The sequence below is a fragment of the Artemia sp. Qi Xiang Cuo genome, chromosome 7, assembly GCF_049724085.1.
Source record: "Artemia sp. Qi Xiang Cuo chromosome 7, ASM4972408v1, whole genome shotgun sequence".
Classification (NCBI taxonomy): domain Eukaryota; kingdom Metazoa; phylum Arthropoda; class Branchiopoda; order Anostraca; family Artemiidae; genus Artemia; species Artemia sp. Qi Xiang Cuo.
Window position 1 is genome coordinate 37188774 of NC_142800.1, and position 22706 is coordinate 37211479.

A 22706-nucleotide genomic window follows, 5' to 3' on the forward strand; every position below is an offset into this window, starting at 1 on the left:
TAACTAAAGACATAAAACAACATTAAAAATTTTATGTGATCATTAATGCGTGAGCACATATGTTCCTTGTGACTTTGGAGTCACACTAAGAGACGGCCTGAGAGCAATCTTCCCAAACATGCTAAGTCCTTTCAGCTTCCCAAAAAAGCAGAATATAGTATACTAAAGGATTGAATACAAAACAGTCTTCAGTCAGGTAATAGGAAGGAAGATAAATATCACATACTCATCAAAATACCCAAATTGCCTAGTAGCATTCAAAACCACTCAGAACATGATATTTGAATGCAAACCATCCCTTGAATTATTGACCAAGCTAAAAGAAGATCTCGAAAACTGTCATCTTGAACCCAATATCGTAGCAACTCATCCAATTAGACTACCCAATGGTGTAGAGAAGAAAAAGATTCCATCGTATTATCATAATAGTTGGACTGCACAGCCTAACCTGACGCCCCAATTTGCTGAATAGCTAAGAGATGCTGAAAGATAATCATTGAACCCACAGCGGTATTCGTTTTCCAGGAAGAACAAAACAAGAAGATTCTTCTTGTAGTAATTTGATCGTAAAACTTACGAATAATGCCACGACGTCTCAAATCAGTTTCCTTGACAGTTTCCTTTTGTAGCATAGCATCTAGTATCATATCAGGAGAAACAAGACCCGAGGCCCGTACGATATTGAGAAGATCGAGTCTCGTCATTAACGGGAAGCGCACTGATTCTAGTATTGTTGGAATATCATTTCTTTCCTCAGGGTTAGCTCTGGCCCATTCACATACTGAATTGAATATTTCAACTTCTGATGCGTAAAAAGAGTCTCGGGAAAAGATTGACTTCAATGATTCCTAGAAAAAAGAAAAAAAAACACTGAGACATACACCTAAATCAAATAAAGAGAGAGAGAGGGAGAACGAGAGAGAGAGAGAGAGAGAAAGAGAGAGAGAGAGAGAGAGAGAGAGAGAGAGAGAGAGAGAGAGCGAGAGAGAGCGAGAGAGAGAGAGAGAGAGAGAGAGAGAGAGAGAGAGAGAGAGAGAGGAGGGGATATAAAATATTGCTAACTATCTTCAGTTTTTAAAGACTCAGACAATTCCTACGACCAAAATGGCCAATCATGGCGATCAGAAAAACTTTTAACGAAGCTGCCTCTGGCTTCCGAGAAGGTGACTTATTTTTGAACAATTTGGATTCTAAACATGATGTGTTTTTATTTTAAGATTTTTGGTATATTTGGTTACTGTTTTGGTTTCGTCAGATTTTCTTTTTTAAATGTTTGGATTTCTTCTTCTGTTGGCCTTCGTGGTCTTATTATACAGTTAGGACTATTTTGTTTATTCTTACTTCTCAGTCTTGCCACAGAGATTTGTAGTGGAACTGCATATTGGATTTTAAAATACCTTGTTGGGTCTCTTTTCATCGTGGGTACAGAGTTATCAAGTTCCTCACTCATTGTGAGTGGGTAGTCAGCCAAGCTTTTTATAGAATCTGATAGCTTTCGAGAGTTGAGACAGCTCAATAGCATATAACGAATATCGTGCTGTTATGTTAGCGCATACAATAGGCGATGACCAAAGTTTAACTGCTAATTTGCAAAATCGATAGGGAGGAACCTGCTGGATTACAGATTTGGAAGGAAAATACTTGAAAATTTAGGTCAGTAGAGCTTGCATAGGTTAGGTGAAAATGTTGTAACATTTATTATTATCAATATTATTTTTTTTCTTAATTAGTCTTTTAATGACGCTGAAAAAAGATAAGGAAAATTGTTGTAAAAGCTGAGCCGTACATAGCCGAGTGGTTAGCGCTCCAGACTTGAAATCCTGAGGTCAGGGGTTTGAGTCCAGGTGTTGCTGGTTATTTGGTTTGGGACGGGGGTCAGTGGTGTAAGCTCTGTAAGCTCAGCCGGAGTCAACCCAGCTCTAAACAAGCACCTGGAGAAATCTGGGGGAAAACCCGGGAATCCTCGGATGATTTGCCCAACCGCGCATTGCACTTTCGGCCGAAGGCATCGAATAAGGAGGTCAGTACCTGCGTAACGCAGACCAGTTAGAATGCGAAATTTTAATTTTTTTCCCGTTTAGAGCTGGGTCAACTCTGGCTGAGCTTACAGAGTCACGCCGCTAACCCCCGTTCCAAACCAAATAACCAGCAACCAGGATTCGTGGAAGCTGGTTGTCAGAAGGGCGTATCTCAGGAACAACTTGTGGTATTAAGTTGGTATTTTCAGGGAATCACGAGGGAAACGATCAATTGATCAAAAGGCAATATTTGCACGCTAACACTACTATTATATGAACAACTACTACCATTACTAATACCACCACCACTATTACTATTATAATTAATACTTCTATTGTGATTACTACTAAGGTTGAAGGTATAAAGGTGAAACTTTCGTGAAATACTGAGGGATATTTTGAACTAAATCGAAAGACACTATGTGCATACCGGTTGCCAAAAGGGCGTATCAGCAATATTTTTAGGAACGGCTTAATGTAATAAGTTGAAACTTCCAGGGCATGACAAGGGGAATGTTCAACTAACCAAAAGGCAAAATGTACATATTACTATTGATATTAATGCTACTGCTACTACTACTAATACAACTAGGCTACTACTAATACTACTACTACTAGTATTACGCCTCCTATTACTACTAAGGCTAAGGGTATGAAGAAAAAATTTCTGGAAATATTGAGGGGAAAGTTGAACTAAATGAAAACATACTCTGTGCATGCAGGTTGTTAAAAGGGCGTATCTCAGGAACGGCTTAGGGTATTAAGTCAAAACTTTCAGGAAATGATGAGGGGGATGATCAAATGAACAAAAAACCTAATATGTGCACGCTAATACTACTACTGCTAATACCACTACTGTTACTACAACTACTACTTCTATTGTGACTACAACTAAAGCTAAGGTATTAAGGTGAAAATTTCAGGAAATGTTGAGGGGGAAGTGGAACTAAATTAAAACACACTACATACACACAGATTGTCAAAAGAGCATGTCAGCAATATCTTAGGAACGGCTTAGAGTATTAAGTTGAAACTTCCAGGGCATACTGAGAAGGATTTTAAACTCACCAAAAGGTAATATATGCATACTACTACTGCTTCTAGTACTATTACTACTACTGATACTCCTAGCACTACTAGTGTAGCTACTACTACCACTATGGCTAGGGGTATGAAGGTGAAAATTTAATAGAATATTGAAGAGGAAGTTGAACTGAATAAAAACACACTGTTTGCATTCAGGTTTTCAAAAGAGCGTATCAGTACTATTTTAGAAACAGCTTGGGGTTGAAACTTACAGGTCTGGCTTTGGGGGGATGTTGAAATAACCTAAATGCAATATTTGCATGCTGCTAGTACTACTTTTACTACTGCTACTACTACTTTTAAAGCTAAGGATATCAAGGTTAAAATTTCGGGGAATGTTGAGAGGATGTTGGAATAAATCAAAACACACTATGTGCATGCAGGTCGTCAAAAGGGCGTATCAGCAATGTCCTAGGAACTGTTTAGGGTTTTGACTTGAAACTTCCAGCGCGTATGGTTCTGACTAGCCTGGGAATCTGACTAGTTGAAGAGGATTGAGCTTAGAGCCTTAATGATTGTACCTAGGGAGCCTAGAGTACCTTATCTGGGGTTGTTTGAGGACTCTAAACTTGAAACCTTATCCAATCACCATTACAATTTCGGCTGAAACTTCAAATTATCCCTTTTGAACCATCCTACAGACCTAGACTCCCTCTCAAAGCAGCAACACCTGTTCCCAAACTACAGCTGATTGTTCTGCAACATACAAGACATAAATAAATTTCCATTCCCACCTTTGTACAATCTTTTCTGAAGTATGAACGTAATTATGTGTCATAGTCTTATAACTCGTGTGAAGCTAATATTGAATTCGTATATATATATATATATATATATATATATATATATATATATATATATATATATATATATATATATATATATATATATATATATATTACATATATATTCTCACGCTTTTTTTCGTCTTAATGCTCTTTGAATGCTTTGTTATTATAATAAAAAAAAAGTTTTAAGTATTCCTTGTTTTGTGTGTCTTTTTAACGAAAAGTATTTATATTTGATGCTTGGAACTGGGAAAAATGGATGGGTTGATAGCTCTGCTTACCTAGGGAGCATTATTAAGAAGACATTTTTATGAGTAAGGTTAGGAACTAGAATCCACAACAGTGACAGTCGTTTGGTATGGGTCTCGAACATTGTGGCTTCAAAAGGGGCAATGAAGATGTTCCCAAGATGAGCAATCTAAACATAGTTTTAGGTGCTGACTTGAGCAATAGCCACATCAGAAATGTGGTTCACTCCCACTCTATTGAGTCTATACTGCCCAAAATCTTTAGAGATTTAACTTCGGAAAAAAGAAGAAGTCCTTATCGGGGGCAGAAAGAGGTCACAAAAAACATTCAAAGGACTTAACAACGTCATGAAAGGTAGTAAGTATTAAAACTTTGAACAATTTGGGTTGAGAAGCATGCAAAGTCCTGTTGGTGTTAATACTCCTATAAAAGCAGCCTAGTAACTCATAGTTCGAATGTGAACGTTTCTAGTAGCCTTTATAAAACTTCTCATCATTCAATTGAGATTGGACCCCTTTCCTTCTTTTTCCCCGAGTCAACAATTTACTGAGTCTTTCTATGAAAATACAAACACGGAAAATTTCTATGGGCTTCTTTCTGATAAGAACAATTGAAATACCAACCGGCGACAGTTCCTTGAAAGATTCCTGCCTCATAATATCTGTTGCCCTGCCATCAATAAATCGAAGAGCAGCATTAGCCAAGCTTTCTAAACTGAACAAGACCGCAGTGTCGTATATGCTACAAACATTTTCCAGAGATAGATTTATCTTCAAATTTTCACATATTGCCAACTCCAAGTCGCCAACAGAATATTTATGAGAAAGACCGAGAATTTCTAGTAGCAATTCTTCCTAAAATAAGAAATAAAACAAATTAAATGGATAAATAAATAAAACCTCCAAAAATACAAATTAAGAAGTAGTTATGGCTACTACATGCTAAAACATTAAGTAGATAAAATTAAACGTAAGCACAGACTGTCCTTCCCCAGAGAATAAAAGGATTGTGTTTACTGATAAAATCCAAAAAAAGTCAATAGTAATTGAAATAAGTTAATAACAAAAACAAAAAATTTCACTGTCTGTTTGATGCAGATTAAAAATACCATAAATGGAGTAAAAAATTCCTACAAACTATAGGTTAAACAAACCACAGAGATATGGTAAGCTAGCATAACAGGACAGATAGTTTAGGTTCAAGTGATTAAAAACTCAGCATAAAGTTTATCAATAGCACCAAGCAGATTAGTAATACCACACCAACTTGGCAACAATGAAACTTTTGGAAACAATAGCTTATTCAAGAGAAGGTCTTAATTAATAATACATCAAAATCAATAAGTCAGTTTGTGGGCATAGAATATGGATATACTGACAGAAATATATGCCCTGATACTTCAATGTGCCACAAAATAAATTTGGCTGTAAAATATAGATGGGCACTGAGAGCTTAATTCAATTTTGCTGATGTTGAATAAACAGTGAACTATGGATAGTGGTTTTTTATTATTTACCCTTCTGCATCATTACACTTGACTTTAATGGGCTGCAATTCTGACTGTTGGTTCAGGTTTTAGTCACAAAAACAAAACAAAAAATTAAAAATACGTAAAACGGAAGTCTAGGCCAGGTATTGCTAGGCATCATTGACTTCAAGTTTAGCTCAGGAAAACAGGCATATCATACAAATTCTTAAATATGTTCTTCCACCTTTTATTGACAGAATTATTACGTTTAGCATAACAAGAAATAAGAAAGTTATTTCAAGAAATAAGAAAAGAAAAACATAATAAGAAAAATACTGTGAAAATTGATGCATAGCAGAATAATGGTGATCCATTTCGGTTTTTAGTTATTGATGTGTTATTTGTCAGTTATTTACTTATAAATATTACAAAATTATGTGTTGCAGTTATTGAGCTATAGATACTGAGTCAATCAGTCAAGGGTTTATTGATGCTAGAAAACTGGTTAACAAGCACTGCTAACCAGGAGTGAAACTCAAGTCACACACTTAATAATTGCACAAAGAAAGAGTAAAATTTAAGGTAAACCTTTTCCTAAGTACATAAATGGATAGGGGCTGTTGCTACTGTGCTACTGAATTATAATAATAAATAGCTTATCCGTCGCGCATTTCGGGGATCTGAAAAGAAAGGAAATTCAAGAAAAATCCCCCCTCCCCAAGAATTTCCCTTAATTAGGGAATTGAGTTCATAAATTGAAAAACACGATAATACACCAAATCGATAAGCACAAACATTTATTTATTTCAAACGTCATGCTTTCCACAATAGAATTAATCACAGACTGAATAAAGCACAAATCACAGAATGAATAAAAAACAATAATATTTTTAAATTTGAAAAGTATCAGGTTGAATACCAATTAAAGAAGCTGTTGAATACCAAGTTCAGAGAGTTAATTGGAAAAGAAATTCTATAATTTTGGAAGTGTGATGACAGAATTCATAATTAACTAACCCATTAATTGAACAGCCAGAAAATGTGAATAATACGATCAGGAGTGACAGTCAATTATTAGTGTTGAGGTGTCTAATTTCAATCAGCACAAAAAGTATTAAGAGGGCGTTGGAGGGGGGGGGGCGGCGGGGTAATTCATGCCTAAAACACTTGCAAGATTGCACTAAACAACTTCTTTAAGCTTCTTGGTGATTAGGTGATTACTAGTAATGTATATAGGATACACACACAGATATACATTAAGTTTTTTATATACAGATAGAAGATAACAAAAATAACCTATTTGTGCTGTCTTTACAAAAATTACAATGATGTTATTGAGGAGTAAACAAATGAAAGGAAAAACATACTTGTTAAGAAAAATACAGTAATTTTTTTACAGTAGTTTATTTGTTTATTGACAATTCAGCATCTGTTTGTTGTCTTATTTTGTTAGAAACAGATCAGTCATCAATAGCTGTATATATTTATACCCTGAGGTAAGGAAAGATAAAAGAGCTGTGTTATTTAAAATATAATATTACTAGCCTTAAAAGTAGACAAAGACAAGGATCCTGCATATAAATATCTGAGAACATGAGTAAAAGCTTCTTTTGATGCATCTCTGAGTTCAATTACATCTTCTGTACTTTCTCGAAGCCCACCATATAGCAAAGCCCTGAAAAGAAACACAGAAAAAATCAGAGATAAGATTGTCAGAGGAATATTCTAATACTATTTTAAAGTGAAGTGGAACCATGATACAGAAGAACTATTACTATTAATTGTCAAGACAAAATTCAGTTTTTAATTTTTTTTTTTATGTTCTTATGTTTTCTCTGAAGAATTTTCTTGAACAACTTTTTGACATTGGGAAAAGAATTTGTCTTTTGAAATTCCTAGTACTCACGGTTTTAGTGCTACACTTTGGTATCCACAGCATTTGGATTTACTGCAAATCTTAATTTTGTCAACAAATATAGAGCCACATGCCAAAAAAATTACTTAGGATACAGGAAATTCTAGATCACCTGGTTTCAACCTGTAGTTGTATTTTTGGTGGTACAAGACAGATTATTTGGTCAACACCAAAGTCACATAGATCATAAAAATGGTTGAATAAATTGTTGAACAAGCTACATTGCTTGGGATTTCTTTAATAATGGTGTTGATTACTAGCTACATTTAAGATTTGATACATTAAGGTGACAAAAAAAAAAGAAGTTAATTTAAGTTTTGGACTTTAAGTAAACAATAGAGTTGAAGTTTTCATACTAAATATAGGTTAGTATTTAAATACACATAACCGTAATTACTTATTGATTCCAGTCTCCATAGGGGAAAACTACAAAATTCTGAAGGTAATTTAAAACATACTCAAGTACTTACTTAAATCACTACTAAGTGCACTTTTATTCACTTAACCCCCCCCCCCCTCCCAATAGACAAATATATACCCCAGATTATACTTATTAATTTTATTATCAATACTGCAACTCTTCTTCCTGCTTCTAGTTTACTGTTTAAGTATTAAACTATAAGTAAACAGTACAGTTTCTTTTATACTAGATATGGGTTAGTATTTAAACATGGATTAAATATTTAGTCATTCCACTTTCCTTAAATAAACTCCATAAAATTCTGGGAATAACTTTAAAACATTCTAAATATACCTACTTATGTCATTCCTAAATGCACTTTTTTTAAGTTTACCCAACCCTCTAATGGACAAACATATAGCCTAAATTTTACATATATTCATTATGTTTCAGTAACATGACTCTTTTCTTCCTCCTGCTTGTTTACTGTTAAATTCATGAAAGAGACGAGTTGTAGCATTGAAAATACAATGTGGGGTATGTTTGGAAAATATGTTCTGTTTTTTAATAAAAAAACAAGTAAAAATACAGCAACAAAACATATTTTTATTTTACAAAAAATTACAGCTTTTACACTATTTTTCAACACAAATCCCACGATTTACCAAGCATTTATCATAGTGTGGTACACATTTTTATATAAAATCTTCATAGAGCATTGCTGCCTGCACTGTCAACCATGGGGTGACCTTTTCTTTCAGCTCTTCATTACTGTTGAAGCTCTGACCACCAAGACTTCAAATACAGAAACAGATGAAAGTTGCTAGGAGCAAGGTCAGGACTATACCAAGGATGGTCAAAAACATTACAATAAAGGTCCTGTAGGAGTTATTTTGTCACATTTGCAGCAAGGGGTTGAGCCTTATCATGAATGAAAACCACATCTTTTGTGAGCATTCATTGGTGCTTGTTTGTACCCCCCAGGTTTGGAAAAAGTTTCAAAGCTGTCAGTAGCAGATTTCAACAGAATTCCAAAAGCTGTCAAATCTTTCAGCAAATTTCACTAGGCCATGAAAACTGTCAAGAAGCATTGCTGCTATGCTACCCCACTTTTTCCATGGCAGGTTTCCCCTCACTGCAAAAAAATCAATCAGTAAAATGCCTTGTCTGTCCCAAAACATTATGCACATGACTTTTCAAGGTGACAAGATTTGCTTGGGTTTGACTTTTGCCAGTGACAAAGTGTGTCTACATTCCATTGATTGATGTTTGGTTTCAGGGGTATCATAAGCAGCCCAAGTGTCATCCCCCATGACTATCTGTGATAAAAATGAATCGCCACCTTTGTTACAATGTGTCGAAAAATCAAGTGCACTAGCCCATCTCTTGTTTTTGATGCTGTTCAGAAAGACACATAAGTACCAAACATGTACAAAGTTTGTAAAACCCAGTTTTCCGGTTACAATCTTTTAAACTACTGTCTGTAAACTTGTGAAAATTCAAATACAAAAGCAGTGATTGTATACTTATGGTTTTCTTTAACCTTCTCATAAACTGCACAAACCAGTTCATCATTAACCACCACAGATGGACACCTACTTAGTTCTGGATCATGCACTTGATAACACCCTTTTTTGGACTATCCATAAGCCTTTCACATTTGTTGATGAATGTCAACTGGTTAAATGTTTCCGGCATTCAGAAAATAAATAAAGAGACTTAATTTCATAGTCAAAGGACTTTTTAATTAGCACAACCATGATAAACAAGCGCAAAAATTGTGTAAACACACTAACAAGCTCAAAATGGTATCATTTCAAGGTGTCACTGCTGACACCTTGGCAAATTTATCTATTTATGTTCGAAGTTTAGCTTATATGCCTACATTTGCTGGAATACTGGACGATTTTGTGGAAACATTTTTTAAATCCCTCCTCCAGACTTGAAGCTCTTGCTGCAACCCTGTATCAAGTGTGCTTGGCATGGGTTTGTTAGTAAGAGACCTTATGATATGAATGTAAAGTAGAGTTTTCACATTCATATATGAATGATCAAAATAGAAATTCCCGCTATTGAAATTTGGATTTCATTGAATAATCAATTTCAATAAATATCTTAGACTTCTTTCAATCAGATTTTCATGTAATTGTGTTTATGTAAATAATCTGGCTTAAAATAGTTTTAATGTCCAGACTAGAACTTTATTTGGTTTAAATGTTTTCCTAAATCTTTTCTAAATAAATCTTTTTTGCATTATTTGGAATCTTCAATGAACTATTAAGGCTGTTCTTTGGTATGTAATAGACTAGGGAGAAGTATGTGAGTATTAATATGGGCAGAGAATGCAGGGTTTAAACTTTAGGTAAGGTTTTTTCTTGGAGGGGAATTTATTGGCAAATTATATTGGCATTGTTGATCAATGCCAACGAATGATCAGTTTATCATTCGTTGTTCAAAGCAAAAGGACCTGTGTGTGATTTGTATTACATTATCTAAAACCTGTTACCTACAAAAGCACAGTGACCTATTGAATGAAATTGGATATGATTTGTTGGACATAATTAATGAACTTGATATTGAATGAAATTGGATACAATTTTTTGGATATTTGGACTGTTCATAAGGTGATTCATAAGCCCACGTTGACCTACCTATTCAAAGTTAAGTGTAGTTTTTTGCCTTTTTGATAATACATTTCAATGGTTCAGTTCACAGAGGATGCTGTTCTAGCAAAATTCTGAAGTTATCCACCATGGCCCTGCCAAATGTTGGACATAATTAAGGCCAAGAACAATAAAATATCTTACGTTGTATTTTGTTACGGAAGCTATGAAATCGTGACAACAACAGCCTCACAGATTTCGACCTTTGTTAGCATTTCAAAGGAGGCTAAGAAGAAAAATGAATTAGGCGTTGCAAACGCTTTTGCGGGATTAGCTTATTTTCCTCATAAGCATCTTGAGATTAGTGGTTCGAGTTTACCAGATACATACCAGATACGTACAAGAAAATCGAAATATATTTTCTTGATTATTATCGCTTCTAATCAGTAGTTGTACCAAACCTATCCTGCTCAAGTCATCCTCAGGGCTATACTGTGGTGTTTATCCTTCCCATAGTATAGTGCAGACGGTTTTATATCATATTTTTTCCCTTCTTATTTTTTTTTTATTTTTGTGTTTAAAGCTTTTTCCAATAGGCAATTTTCAGAAGTCCTCCAAAAAAAAACGTCCCCCCAGATCCCAAATCAAATTCCATAGTGAAAGATACCCATCCTGGCTGGTCAAGCACATTATCTGAAAGTTCTAATGATGGTTCCGATTCGGAGAATAGGACAATGATAACTGTAGGTCCTAATGCAACCATAAATGATGATAATGGGTTTCAAGAGGTCCTCTCTAGAAGCTCTAAAAAAAGGAAAAAAATCTCCCCAATTAAAAGCATTTCCCCTCTCCCTGCCCAAGATCCTTCCTCCAAAAACTTACGAATTTACCTTAAAATTACTCCCAGTACCCCCTTTGAAATATAAATGATCACTGCAATAAGAGTTGCAATTTTTAAATTGCTAAAATCAATGTTCTCTCTTAACATTAACCGTGATGGATCTCTGCTTATAGCTGTAGAAGATCAGAAATCAGCAGATACAATAATTAACCTTAAATCCCTTCTGAATATCCCAATTATTGCATCTAATTGGAACCCAAAACAATCACCAACAAAAATTGTAGTTTATAATGTTCCCCCAGAGATATCTACTCAGGAATTAAAATAAGGCCTCTCAGATAGGGCTGGAAACACAATCCCAGTTGAGGATGTTACCCAACTTGGAAAACCTAACTCTACTGGCCTAAAAACTAGTAGATACTTCTTATTCACACTAAAGGATAAAATTGATATCCCAGAAAAATTATTCCTATTTGGGCAAATCAAACCACACAAGGAATACAAACCTAAGCCTATTCAGTGTCAGAAGTGTTTCAAACTTGGACACACGACAAACAAATGCAATGAAATTCTCTAAGAGTTTATTAATTGTAAATATTTCCATACTAAAGAGATGACAACTTGCAAAAACACCCAGCCTACATGCATCAATTGCAAAGGTCCACATGAATCTACAAATAAATCATTATGCCCTGCATACAAGAAAAGAGCTCTAACACTCCAAATATCAACAGAGAAGGCCATCCCATACCCCTTTGCAGCAATGGAAGCAAATGCTGCCAAACAATACCAAATAAAGCCTGTAATGAAACCAACCAAAACCCCCAAGTCAAATGCCCCAAATGCATCAAGCACCCCATATAAAACTACATCTTCTAAGCCCCCTAGCTCAAATCCCTATCAGAAGGAATCACCAAGCCAGCAAGCCTTGTTTTCTGGTGAGATGAGGCCAGCCTGGCCCTCCCTCCCAAGAAGAAACAAACCAGAAACACTACCTGGAATCAATCATTTAACCAACAAACAGGATGCACTACCAAAAATGCAATCCACAAATATATGCTTATTCATTCTAAACTTTAATGCAGTTCAGTACATTAAAATACATCAACTACATAAAACACAAAGTTGTTAATAATTGTCAAAAATCTAAATCACATATTATTTGATCATTAAATCAAAAAAAGATCTTGATTTAATTTTAACAAAGCTGAAAATTGATACAAAGTCATATGAAGAATCAATCAACAACACAACATATATCAATACTCCAATGGAATGTAAGATCACTCACAGAAAATAAGCTAAATGAACTAATATCATTTATGAATAATAATGCCATTAATATTGCTTGCCTCCAGGAAACTCATTTAACCCAAAATCAACAAATTAAGTCTCTGGGATACACTATCCTGAGAAAAGATAGATCTTCAGAGAGAAAAGGAGGTGGTGTAGCTTTATTAGTTAATAACAATATAAAATTTTGTGGCATCAATTTTCCAGATTTTGAAAATGATGTTGATGTAATTGGTATAAGTGTTTGGCTGAATAATTTAAAAACCTACATAATAAGCTTCTATAACCCTAATGGCCAAACTTCAGATGCCAAGGATTTCTTTAATTATATAAATAATTCTAATATGATAAAAAACATCATTATTTGTGGTGATTTCAATGCCCACAGCCTTTTGTGGGGGAATAAACCAGCAAATAAAGCTGGTAAATTTATTGAGCATATGATTTCAAATAATAATGAATTAGCTGTTGCTACCCCTCCAAACCTAAATACATATTTTAACCCCAAAAGTGCCAAATTCTCCACAATTGACCTACAAATTGTGTCTTTAAATTTTTTGAACAAAATTTACATAAATAAAATTGATAGTCTGTGTACAGACCACTTTGCTATAGTTTGCTCCCTAAATGAACCTGCTGAAACTTCTTCTCATACTTCCAAATATATCAACACTAAAGCAAATTGGTCTATTTTCCAAAATAAGCTAAATGATGAAATTACAAGTTTCACACAAAGTTCATGCATTTCTAACACAACAGTTGACACACATGCTGAAGCCTTGACATCTTTACTAATAAATACAGCTAATCATGCTATCCCCAGGACAACACCTAAGAAAACATTCCCTAAACAAATTCCTAAAGCATGGTGAACAAATGAGTGCCTAAATAAATGGAAGATAAAAAAGGCAGCTAGGACAGAATTCATAAACAAACCAACACCTACTACATATTTAAAAAAATTACAAGCAGAATCTAATCTAAAAAGGACTATAATAGATGCTAAATATAAATACTGGAATAATTTTGCAAATAATCTCTCCAGAGAAACGCATGAGCCAATTATACATAAAGTCATAAGCCACATATGTGGGAAAAAGACTTCTCCCAACCCACTCCTGTATGAGCTTATACATAATAATACCCATTATGACAATGATATTGAAAAGGCTAACCTATTTGCAACTCTTTTTGTTAATAAGCTAACATCAAACAATCAAAGCAATCTGTCCACAATTCCTATGAACCCTAGTTACCAACCACGCCCAGGATCCGAGTACATAACTAATCCATTTTCAATCCAGGAATTGAATAATGCAATACATCATATTAGGTCCAAAACTAGCAGCAGCTATGACAATATACACCCTACATGGATAAAGAATCTCACACCTTCATACAAACAAGAACTGCTAAATTGTTATAATCACGCTTGGGCATCCTCTAGGTTCCCCAATATATGGAAATGTTCGTCCCTCCTACCAATCCTAAAGAAAAATAAACCAAAAGATAACCCTGAGTCTTATAGGCCCATAATGATTACACCTGTGATGGGGAAAATAATGGAGAAAATGATTTATCACAGACTCCTCTGGTTTGTTGAGAAAAATAACATGATCCCACACACTCAAACTGGATTCAGGAAATACCACTCCTCAACAGATGCTTTCATTTTGCTAACAAATGCAATAAATGAATTTTTCTCAAAAAATAATATCCTAGTGGCAGCTTTCCTTGATTTTGAAGGAGCATATGACAATGTGAACCACCAAATCCTTTTAAATAAACTTGCAAACCTTGGAGTACCTCCCAAGCTAGTATCCTTTATTAAATCCTTCATAGAAGTGCGAAGTTTCATTGTTTGTGTTGGTTCAGCCTCTTCACCCCAAAAGACAATATCCAAAGGCCTAACTCAGGGAGCAGTCCTCAGTTGCCTCCTATTTGCCCTATATCTCTGGGACATGAACCTACCCCACACGAATCTACAATATGCTGATGATCTGGTGCTATGGTCATCTGGCAACACCTTTCAGATAGCACAGTCAAATCTGCAAAAGTCACTTTTCCAGTTTGAAAAATTCTCTCAACATTCAGATTTACCCATTGCACCCACCAAGTCAAAAATAATCCAATTTCACAGGAAGCGAAACCATGTTAATGCAAAACTAACTCTAAATAAAACAACTATTCCAGAAGATAATAATATTAACTACCTTGGTCTCATGCTTGACCAAAAACTTAATTTCCACCTCCACATTTCAAACACAATAAAAAAATGTTATAGAAAAGCAAATATACTAAAAAGGCTTCTTTCCACACCCTGGGGTTGTAAGGAGAAAACCTTACTCCAGTTTTATAAATCACATATAAGACCCCATATTGACTATGGGCTCATTGTCTATGGTGCATGTGCAAAGACCCAGATGTAAAAAATTGAAACAACACAAAATGATATAATACGTCTCATATTTGGTCTTAGGAAACCCACAAGCACCAAGTTTCTGCTTATGGGGAGTGGATTAACAACAATAAGGGAGAGACGTAGCTTTCTCTTGATAAAACATCTTACAAAAATTTAATCAAATAGCTCACACACATTAAATAATTGGTTAAGAAATCCAGACATGTATAGAGGTATTGCAGATGAGTATGCCAATATTCAAAAGAAGTTCCCTGTACCAGCAAAGTCTATTGCACCTACTTTCCCCCAATCCCCTCCATGGAATTGGTCATTTCCCATAATAAATACTGAATTTTCAAAATGGAATAAAGATTTAACCCCCATTGCTTTTGTTCAGAAAAAATTTGCAGAACTTAATACAATTACCTATAAAAATCACTTCCAAATATTTGTTGATGGGTCAAAAATGAATGAGAAGGTTGCAAGTGGTGTTTTCCTTCCTCACCTGAAAATTGCAATGGGCGAGAGATTATATAATAATTTATCTATAATGTCTGCTGAGTTAAATGCCATAATCATGGCATTAGAACACCTTAAGCAAAACCAATCTTTGATTGAAAATTCGAATAATATTATCATTTATTCTGACTCTTTATCAAGCCTTGAGTTGCTGGCCTCAGCTCCTCAATATAAGTTGGACATTGACACTTATCATTGTCTCAGTATTATTGATAATCTTGCTTCAAGTGGCATAAAAACTTACTTTCAGTACATTCCTAGCCACTCTGGCATAAGTGGTAATCATCAGGTTGATGAAATAGCAAAAAATGCTATAAATATTGACCAGCCAAGTGGGAGACCAATCCCAATTAGATATATTTACCGATGGAGGCTATCAGATATTAATTTTAATAAGATTAATCCTATCCTTTCCCCCTTTCCCAATAAGTATCTTTCTAAAATTTATCATAGAATTCGTTCCGGAACAAGTGGACTAAATTTCCTTGCATTCTCTTATAAGTTTTCTAATTCAAGTGGTTCAATTCCCCTGTCCCGTCTTTGCAGACATTGTAATATGAATAATGAAACATTTGACCATTGTCTATTTGAATGTAATATGCAGACGTCTGCACAACATATGTTGTTTTGTAACCTGTTAAAATACTTCAAACACCACAAAATCCTACTATCAGCCAAGAGCCTAGCCAACTATACCTGCACACAGAGTATAGAAATCGACATCTATCATCTTATATTTGAACTCCTAGAGTCGAAAGATCTGCTGAAAGATATCTGAATATATCTAATAATTATGAGGCAATCAAGCCAGTAGCTCTGTAGCCCACAGAGTGAAGCAAAAGGAAAAGGGCTAAATAGTGTTACTGAAAAGCCCGCCTGCTGTTAAATAGAAGAAGAAGAAGATACATTGGTGAATTCAGTAAACTCTGTTTTATCAGACTTGGACACACTTAAATTCAATATCCAGAATGATATTGAAAAAGAAGTTTGTAAAAAAGTTGGAATGTAAAATAGTGCAGATATGGTTGACTCTATCGTTTCTCAGATTCACGACTCTATACTCGTTCAGTATTCAACTAAGTTTGATGAGATTGAAAACAAACTATGGGCTCTTCAAAACGTAAACCTAGCCCTGGAAAATAGGGTTGAACAGCTTGAAACCCGTCTTGATGATATAGAGCAGGAAAAACGACTGAATCAGCTCGTATTTCATGGTGTTGACCGTAGTGGGGGTCTTCCCATCTCTGAGTGTGTATTGAATGTGATTACAGATAAAATGCAAATTTCTGATTTTTCTTTGACTGCAATAGTTTCTGTATTCAAAATTTGAGCAAATTATACTGATTTGGACACCATTGTAAATGCAAAAAAGCGTCCTTTGCCTGTGTTGGTTGCGTTCAAGTCTGCTGAAATTGCAAGAAAAGTGTTTGCATGTAAGTCAAAGCTTGCTTGGTCGGGAATTTTTGTCACCGAATACCTAACATCAAAAAAGAAACAGATTCTTGACTTGGCTAAGAGTAAGCTTGAAAACACAAATGTTTGGTCGAATAACGGGACAATTTTTGGAAAAAACTCAGAGGGAGAGATCATTAAAATTCCAGCTTTGGCTGAAGTGGTTCGTTCGACAAATCCGACCGTATAATTTTATGTTGCGTAAATTGTGTTGTTGAATTACTTGTATGCTTGTTTTCCCTTTTGTATTTTATTGCCAAATTTTCAGTTCCTTTCACGTTTTTTCTTTTCTTCTCTCTTTCATTTTCCTTCTTCTTTCTGCCTATCAGTATGTTTTTTTTTGTAAAGGTAGTCACCCTCTTCAATGAGTGCAAATATATATGATGACCCTTTGAATGAATTTGAAAAAAAACAGTTTATTCTTGGAAGCCAAGCTTGTGACACACTTGCAGGGGATGATGAATGCATTGATAATTTTTCATTGAATTGTCGCCCAAGTAATTATATGAATCCGAAGAATCTTTATGAGTATTCAAATCCTGCGAGTGCAGAAAGAGTGATCGTTTTCTGGAATTGTCAAGGTCTAAGAACGGCATATTCTTCTTTACGTGAGATTTTAAGTTTGCTAGATAAAAAACCGTGTATTGTAGGCCTTTGTGAGACATTTGTTTCTAGCAAGTCACTGCCATGGGATTTTTCTTTCCCAGGATATATTTGCAAGCAAAGAGAATGGACAATCATGGAGCAGGGTGGTCTAGGCCTTGGTTAATGAAGGTACCCAATATTGGGTTAGGGATGACCTTTCCCTGTGGCTTGAAGGTAGGATCGAAACACTTTTTACTGAAATAAAAATGAAGGGGAAAGGAACTTGATTTTGGGATTAATTTACAAAAATCCGTCATGTGATGTTAGTTTTTTTCTTGATGAATTTGAACCACTGTTAGATAAAATTAATAATGAAAATAAAAACAAATTTATGATGGGAGATTTTAATATAGATTTACTAAAAAGAGCAAATAGCTCAGATTTTGTTAATATGATGGTGTCACATGATAGTTTTCCTCTTGTGACTATTCCAACTCGGATTTCGCATCTCTCGGCATCTTTAATTGATATTTTTTTTGTTAATGATGGATTGCTTGAAAGATCCCAAGCAGTTCTGGTTGTGTCCAATGGCTCGGATCACATTCTTTTAATAAGTAAAATAAAGCTGAATCAGTCAAAGGAAAATAAACAAAATGAAAGGGCTTCGTTTTACCATGAAATGAATAATAAAAACCTAAAGAGTTTTGCAAATATGATGGATGAAACAAATTTCTCGCGTGTAATAAAGGAAAAGTATTCAAATACTGCATATAATCTATTCAGTGAGATAGTGACAAATTTAATGAATGAAACATGTCCCTTGCGAAGAATAAACCCTAATAGAAATTTTCCTAAGAAACCATGGATAACAAAAGCTATTCTAGTTTCAATAAAGAAGAAAAGCAAACTTTATGTGAATTATTTAATGGATCATTAGGATGATAATTTTATAAATTTCAAAAGGTTTCGGAAGATTTTAAATTCAGTAAAACGAAATGCTCAGAAACTTTATTTCCGAAATGAATTTCATGAAAATCAAGGGAATATGAAAAATACATGGAAAACAATAAATAAACTTTTGGGTAAATTTCATAGTAAGGAGGAGGTGAGAGTCATGGAGACAACAGGAGGTTGTCTTACTGATTCTCAAGATATATCTGAATTTCTGTGTGGTTATTTTGCGATCAAGCGCGGGCTAAACTATGCACATCTGCGAGTTTTGGATCTGTCATTGAAAGACAGCCTACAAGTCAGAATTCCTTTGAGTTTGCAAATCATTTGGAACGAAAAGAGGCTAGATTCTTGGCTACGATGAAGTCAAGCTCTAGTGGGATGGACGAGTTTTCCCTGAAACTTATAAAGGCCGCAAAAACGAGTGTCTTACCTGTGTTGATGCACCTCATCAACCTTTCTCCAGATCTTGGAGTCTTCCCGGAAGCACTAAAGATTGCAAGACTGGTTCCTCTTCATAAAGGAGGGAAAAAAGATGACCCATCGAATCAAAGACCTATATCTATTCTCCCATTTTTCTCTAAGTTATATGAGAAAGTGGTACATGCCCAGTTAAGTTATTATATTGAAAAGGATAAAATTCTAATGGAAAATAAATTTGGGTTCAGAAAAGGGCTATCTACGGATATAGCAGTTCTGAAATTGGTTGATTGGATTAGTGATGCATTTGAAGCTGGTATCATACCTGCAGCTGTGTTTTTGGATATGAAAAAAGTGTTCAATACAGTGGACCACTCAGAGCTTATTCAAGTTCTTGACTTGATTGGGGTGAAAGGTTCAAGTCTGGAGTGGTTTTGTCATATCTAAACAATCGGTATCAGATAGTTCAGAATGGGTCATTATTATCTTCAAAAAAGAAAATAGAGTGTGGGGTCCCACAAGGGTAAATCTTGGGACCTCTACTTTTCATTATTTTCATTAATCAAGTGAAAAATTACCTGTCAGAGGTTAGTGTCATCCTGTTTGCAGATGACATTTTGCTCTTTCTGGCAGCACCCTCACTTGAAGTTTTGTATAATAAAATTCATAATGCAGTTTCTGAATTTCTAACTTTTTCTCAGCAAAATATGTTAACCCTAAACTTTTCTAAAACTTTTTTCATGTTATTTTCTAGACTTTTGTCTAGTGCTGCAAATGACCATATCATGGTTCAAGAAAATGTGATAAAGAGAGTAGTAACAACAAAGTATTTGGGGTTTTTAATTGATGAAAATCTGTCGTGGAAAAACCATTCAAGTGCAATAGCTGAAAAATTAAGCAAAGGCCTTGGGGTGATGCGAAGAATTAAAAATCTAGTCCCAAAAAAGATCCTAAAAATGATTTATTTTTCTATATTTTATCCATATATTAGCTACGGATGCTCTATATGAGCAAGTAATTTTGTAACATGTTTCAAAAGAGTACAAAAACTTCAGAATCGAGCTGTAAAATTATTATCTGAACTTGATGATTCTGATGAGGTTCCTGCTCATGAGCATTTTAAAAAGAATAAGTTAATGAATGTATCCCAAATTCAAGATTACCAAGTTGTGATTTTCTTGTATAAATATTTGAATCAGCTGCTCACCCCTGCTTTTGAAAATCTTTTTACTTTTAATAGAGACCATCCTGATCATAATACAAGAAAAGCTGATACCTTAACTCATGAGTGAGTTTAGGAGCACCACTCTGGCATCTTTTGTGATTTGCCATTATGGTCCCCATGTTTGGAATATATTGCCAGAGTGTGTGAAAAATGCACCTAGTCTTCTGGCTTTCAAGTCATGGGCAAAGAAGTTTCTTTTATCTTGTGAGTGAATTTGGTGTTAAGCCCACTCCAGGTTGTCATTCTATTTAAGGTATCTGCCCAATTTACTTTGTTTTTTTTTCTATCTACTTCTTGTCTTTTCCTCTTCTCTATTTTTTCCTTTATTCCTTCATCAGATAAGTTTCTTGTGTGTTGAGTAGCAAGGTATGAATGTTGTTTTAATTAGCTGAGAGTGATAACCTTGCATGCCCTTTCAAGCTTATTGCCTTTCTTGGCAGGCGAAAGGCGAATAGTGTTTGTTTTCTTTTTTAATAAATGTATATCTCATATTTTTGTATGAGTATTGGACTGCAAAAATCCATATCAGTCAGGCTCTGTTTTATAGTGTTTCCTTATGGAGAGTGCAACCACAAAATATATACTTGGATAACATATGAGGCATACTGGTAAAAGTCTCAGTAATATTGGAGACTTTCAAGCCAGCATCAAACTTTGATTAGGTTTTGTATCAAACAATAATTATCAAACAGTTCATAGCAAGTAACTCATACTAATAATCTAATAATAGCCAATTTTTTAACCCCTTTATGGAATTGCTTTAGTAAAACTGAACGTAACCAAATTTGTTCAATTTTTTGGGGGTATTGCAAATATTTATTGGGAATTTCCTTATGGTTCAGAAACTCTTATGTTTTGCAGAGGTACTATATTTTTGAGATAAGTAAGAAAATGGATGAGTTGTATGTGATTTTGTTTATTTTTCTCTTTTCCATAGTTATTGCAGTTTAATTTTGTTTTGTAGTGTTGTGTGATTTTTTTCTTTTGTTTTCATAACTTCTTTGAGCATTTATGTTGTATTTGTATGAAGGGTTGAAATAAAATTATTATTACTTATTATATGACCATTTTTAATTCCTAAATTTTACTCACCAGCAGCAGCAATTCTCTTCATTTCTTCTACTAGTTCTTTTCTGTGTAGCTGGTTTTCTTTTGAAGTATCAGCATAGAAAAAAATGTCTCCCTTTTTTATGTGGGACTGTGTTAGAATGTCAATTTTTGTTTTAAAGGAACTAACTGAAAACAGTAATGGGTTGGGTTGATTAGATGAGTTGGGAGCATTTGAGTTAGGGTTAGTGCTTGACAGCCTTAGCAAATTGGTCACTGCACCTACATCAATTTGAAACCTAATTTTTAGAAAATATTGTAAGACCTGTAAGTCATTGGTTTGTGGTGGGACACCATATGCAACTAAATTCATGTGTCTTTTCAGTCTGCCATTTTCTTGTAGTGCCATCACTTGAACTTCAGTTTGCAGCTTATCAACAATGGTTTGATTGACTATCTCCTCAACATTAGCAACACATTTTAGATGAGATTATATTTTCTAAACTTCACACTTTACCATTAATACCTTTGAGAGAGGTATGCATTTCATTTTGAAAACCAACATACATAGCTTTCATTTCATTACAATGCTCATTCAGAGCTGACTTCAGCAGCTGGGGAAGATCTTGCTGGGCTGAACCTCTAGATTACACACAACCGTTGGTCACATTTATCACACTGTATAGTGCAAGAACTGTTGTCTAGCAAACACCCAGCAACAGCACATTTATCTATGCCTTTTCCAGGTGTAATTGGTTTCTGATGTTTTTTACTTTTGTGGAGGGGGCATCACACTGGCAATAGGCTACTATACTGGCTGTAAATTCAAAACTACCAACAGGTGTGCAGATTCTATAATAAATAGTCAAGTAGACTAAGGTTACCCAGACTGCTAAGGTAAGGGGCAACACAGCAAAGTAAAAAAATGTGGCTACTATAGTTTGTAATACTCAGCTGTCACAATTACTGGCTACTTAGTAAACATAGCCAGCAATAAGTGAGAAATAAAATCCAAATAAGCTCACTCAAACAAAACTAATCAAAATGTAAGAACAATAAAGCTTAGCCAATTGACAATAAATTGATTTAAATTATTAGGTAGACTCAATGGTAAATTTCTAGGTGGCCCTATAATTTAGCTAGGATGAAAGTGAAAATATCATTTGATGCCTTTTTTTATGCTCTTTCATAATTCAATAATCACTTCTAGGGCTAGTTGCATCTTGAGCCCTTAAAGGGGTCTGAAAGGTATTTCATTTTTGTAACCACACAAAGAAGTTTTAACCTAACCTAACCTGCAAAATACTTGATTTTCAATTCAAACTGTTTTCCCACCATTTCAAGTTTTTCAAATGCTGTAAAAAAAAATAGCACTGGGTTTTGCAATCCAAAACTTAGCTGTTGACAGTTCAGGGTATATATATGCACATTAGGGGAATTAGGGG

The 22706-nt window shown here is 34.7% G+C and overlaps 1 protein-coding gene across 1 annotated transcript in view; it reads right to left on the bottom strand.

The window, feature by feature from the left end:
* LOC148950231 (BTB/POZ domain-containing protein 9-like) overlaps positions 1 to 22706 on the bottom strand; it is a 43847-nt gene that overhangs the window by 19036 nt on the left and 2105 nt on the right. The window contains exons 2-4 of the mRNA XM_089092250.1: positions 7155 to 7284; positions 4765 to 4995; positions 578 to 848 (exon numbers count right to left, since the gene is read on the bottom strand). Coding sequence (XP_088948376.1) covers positions 578 to 848; positions 4765 to 4995; positions 7155 to 7284 — 632 coding nt within the window. The remainder of the gene's footprint in view (positions 1 to 577; positions 849 to 4764; positions 4996 to 7154; positions 7285 to 22706) is intronic.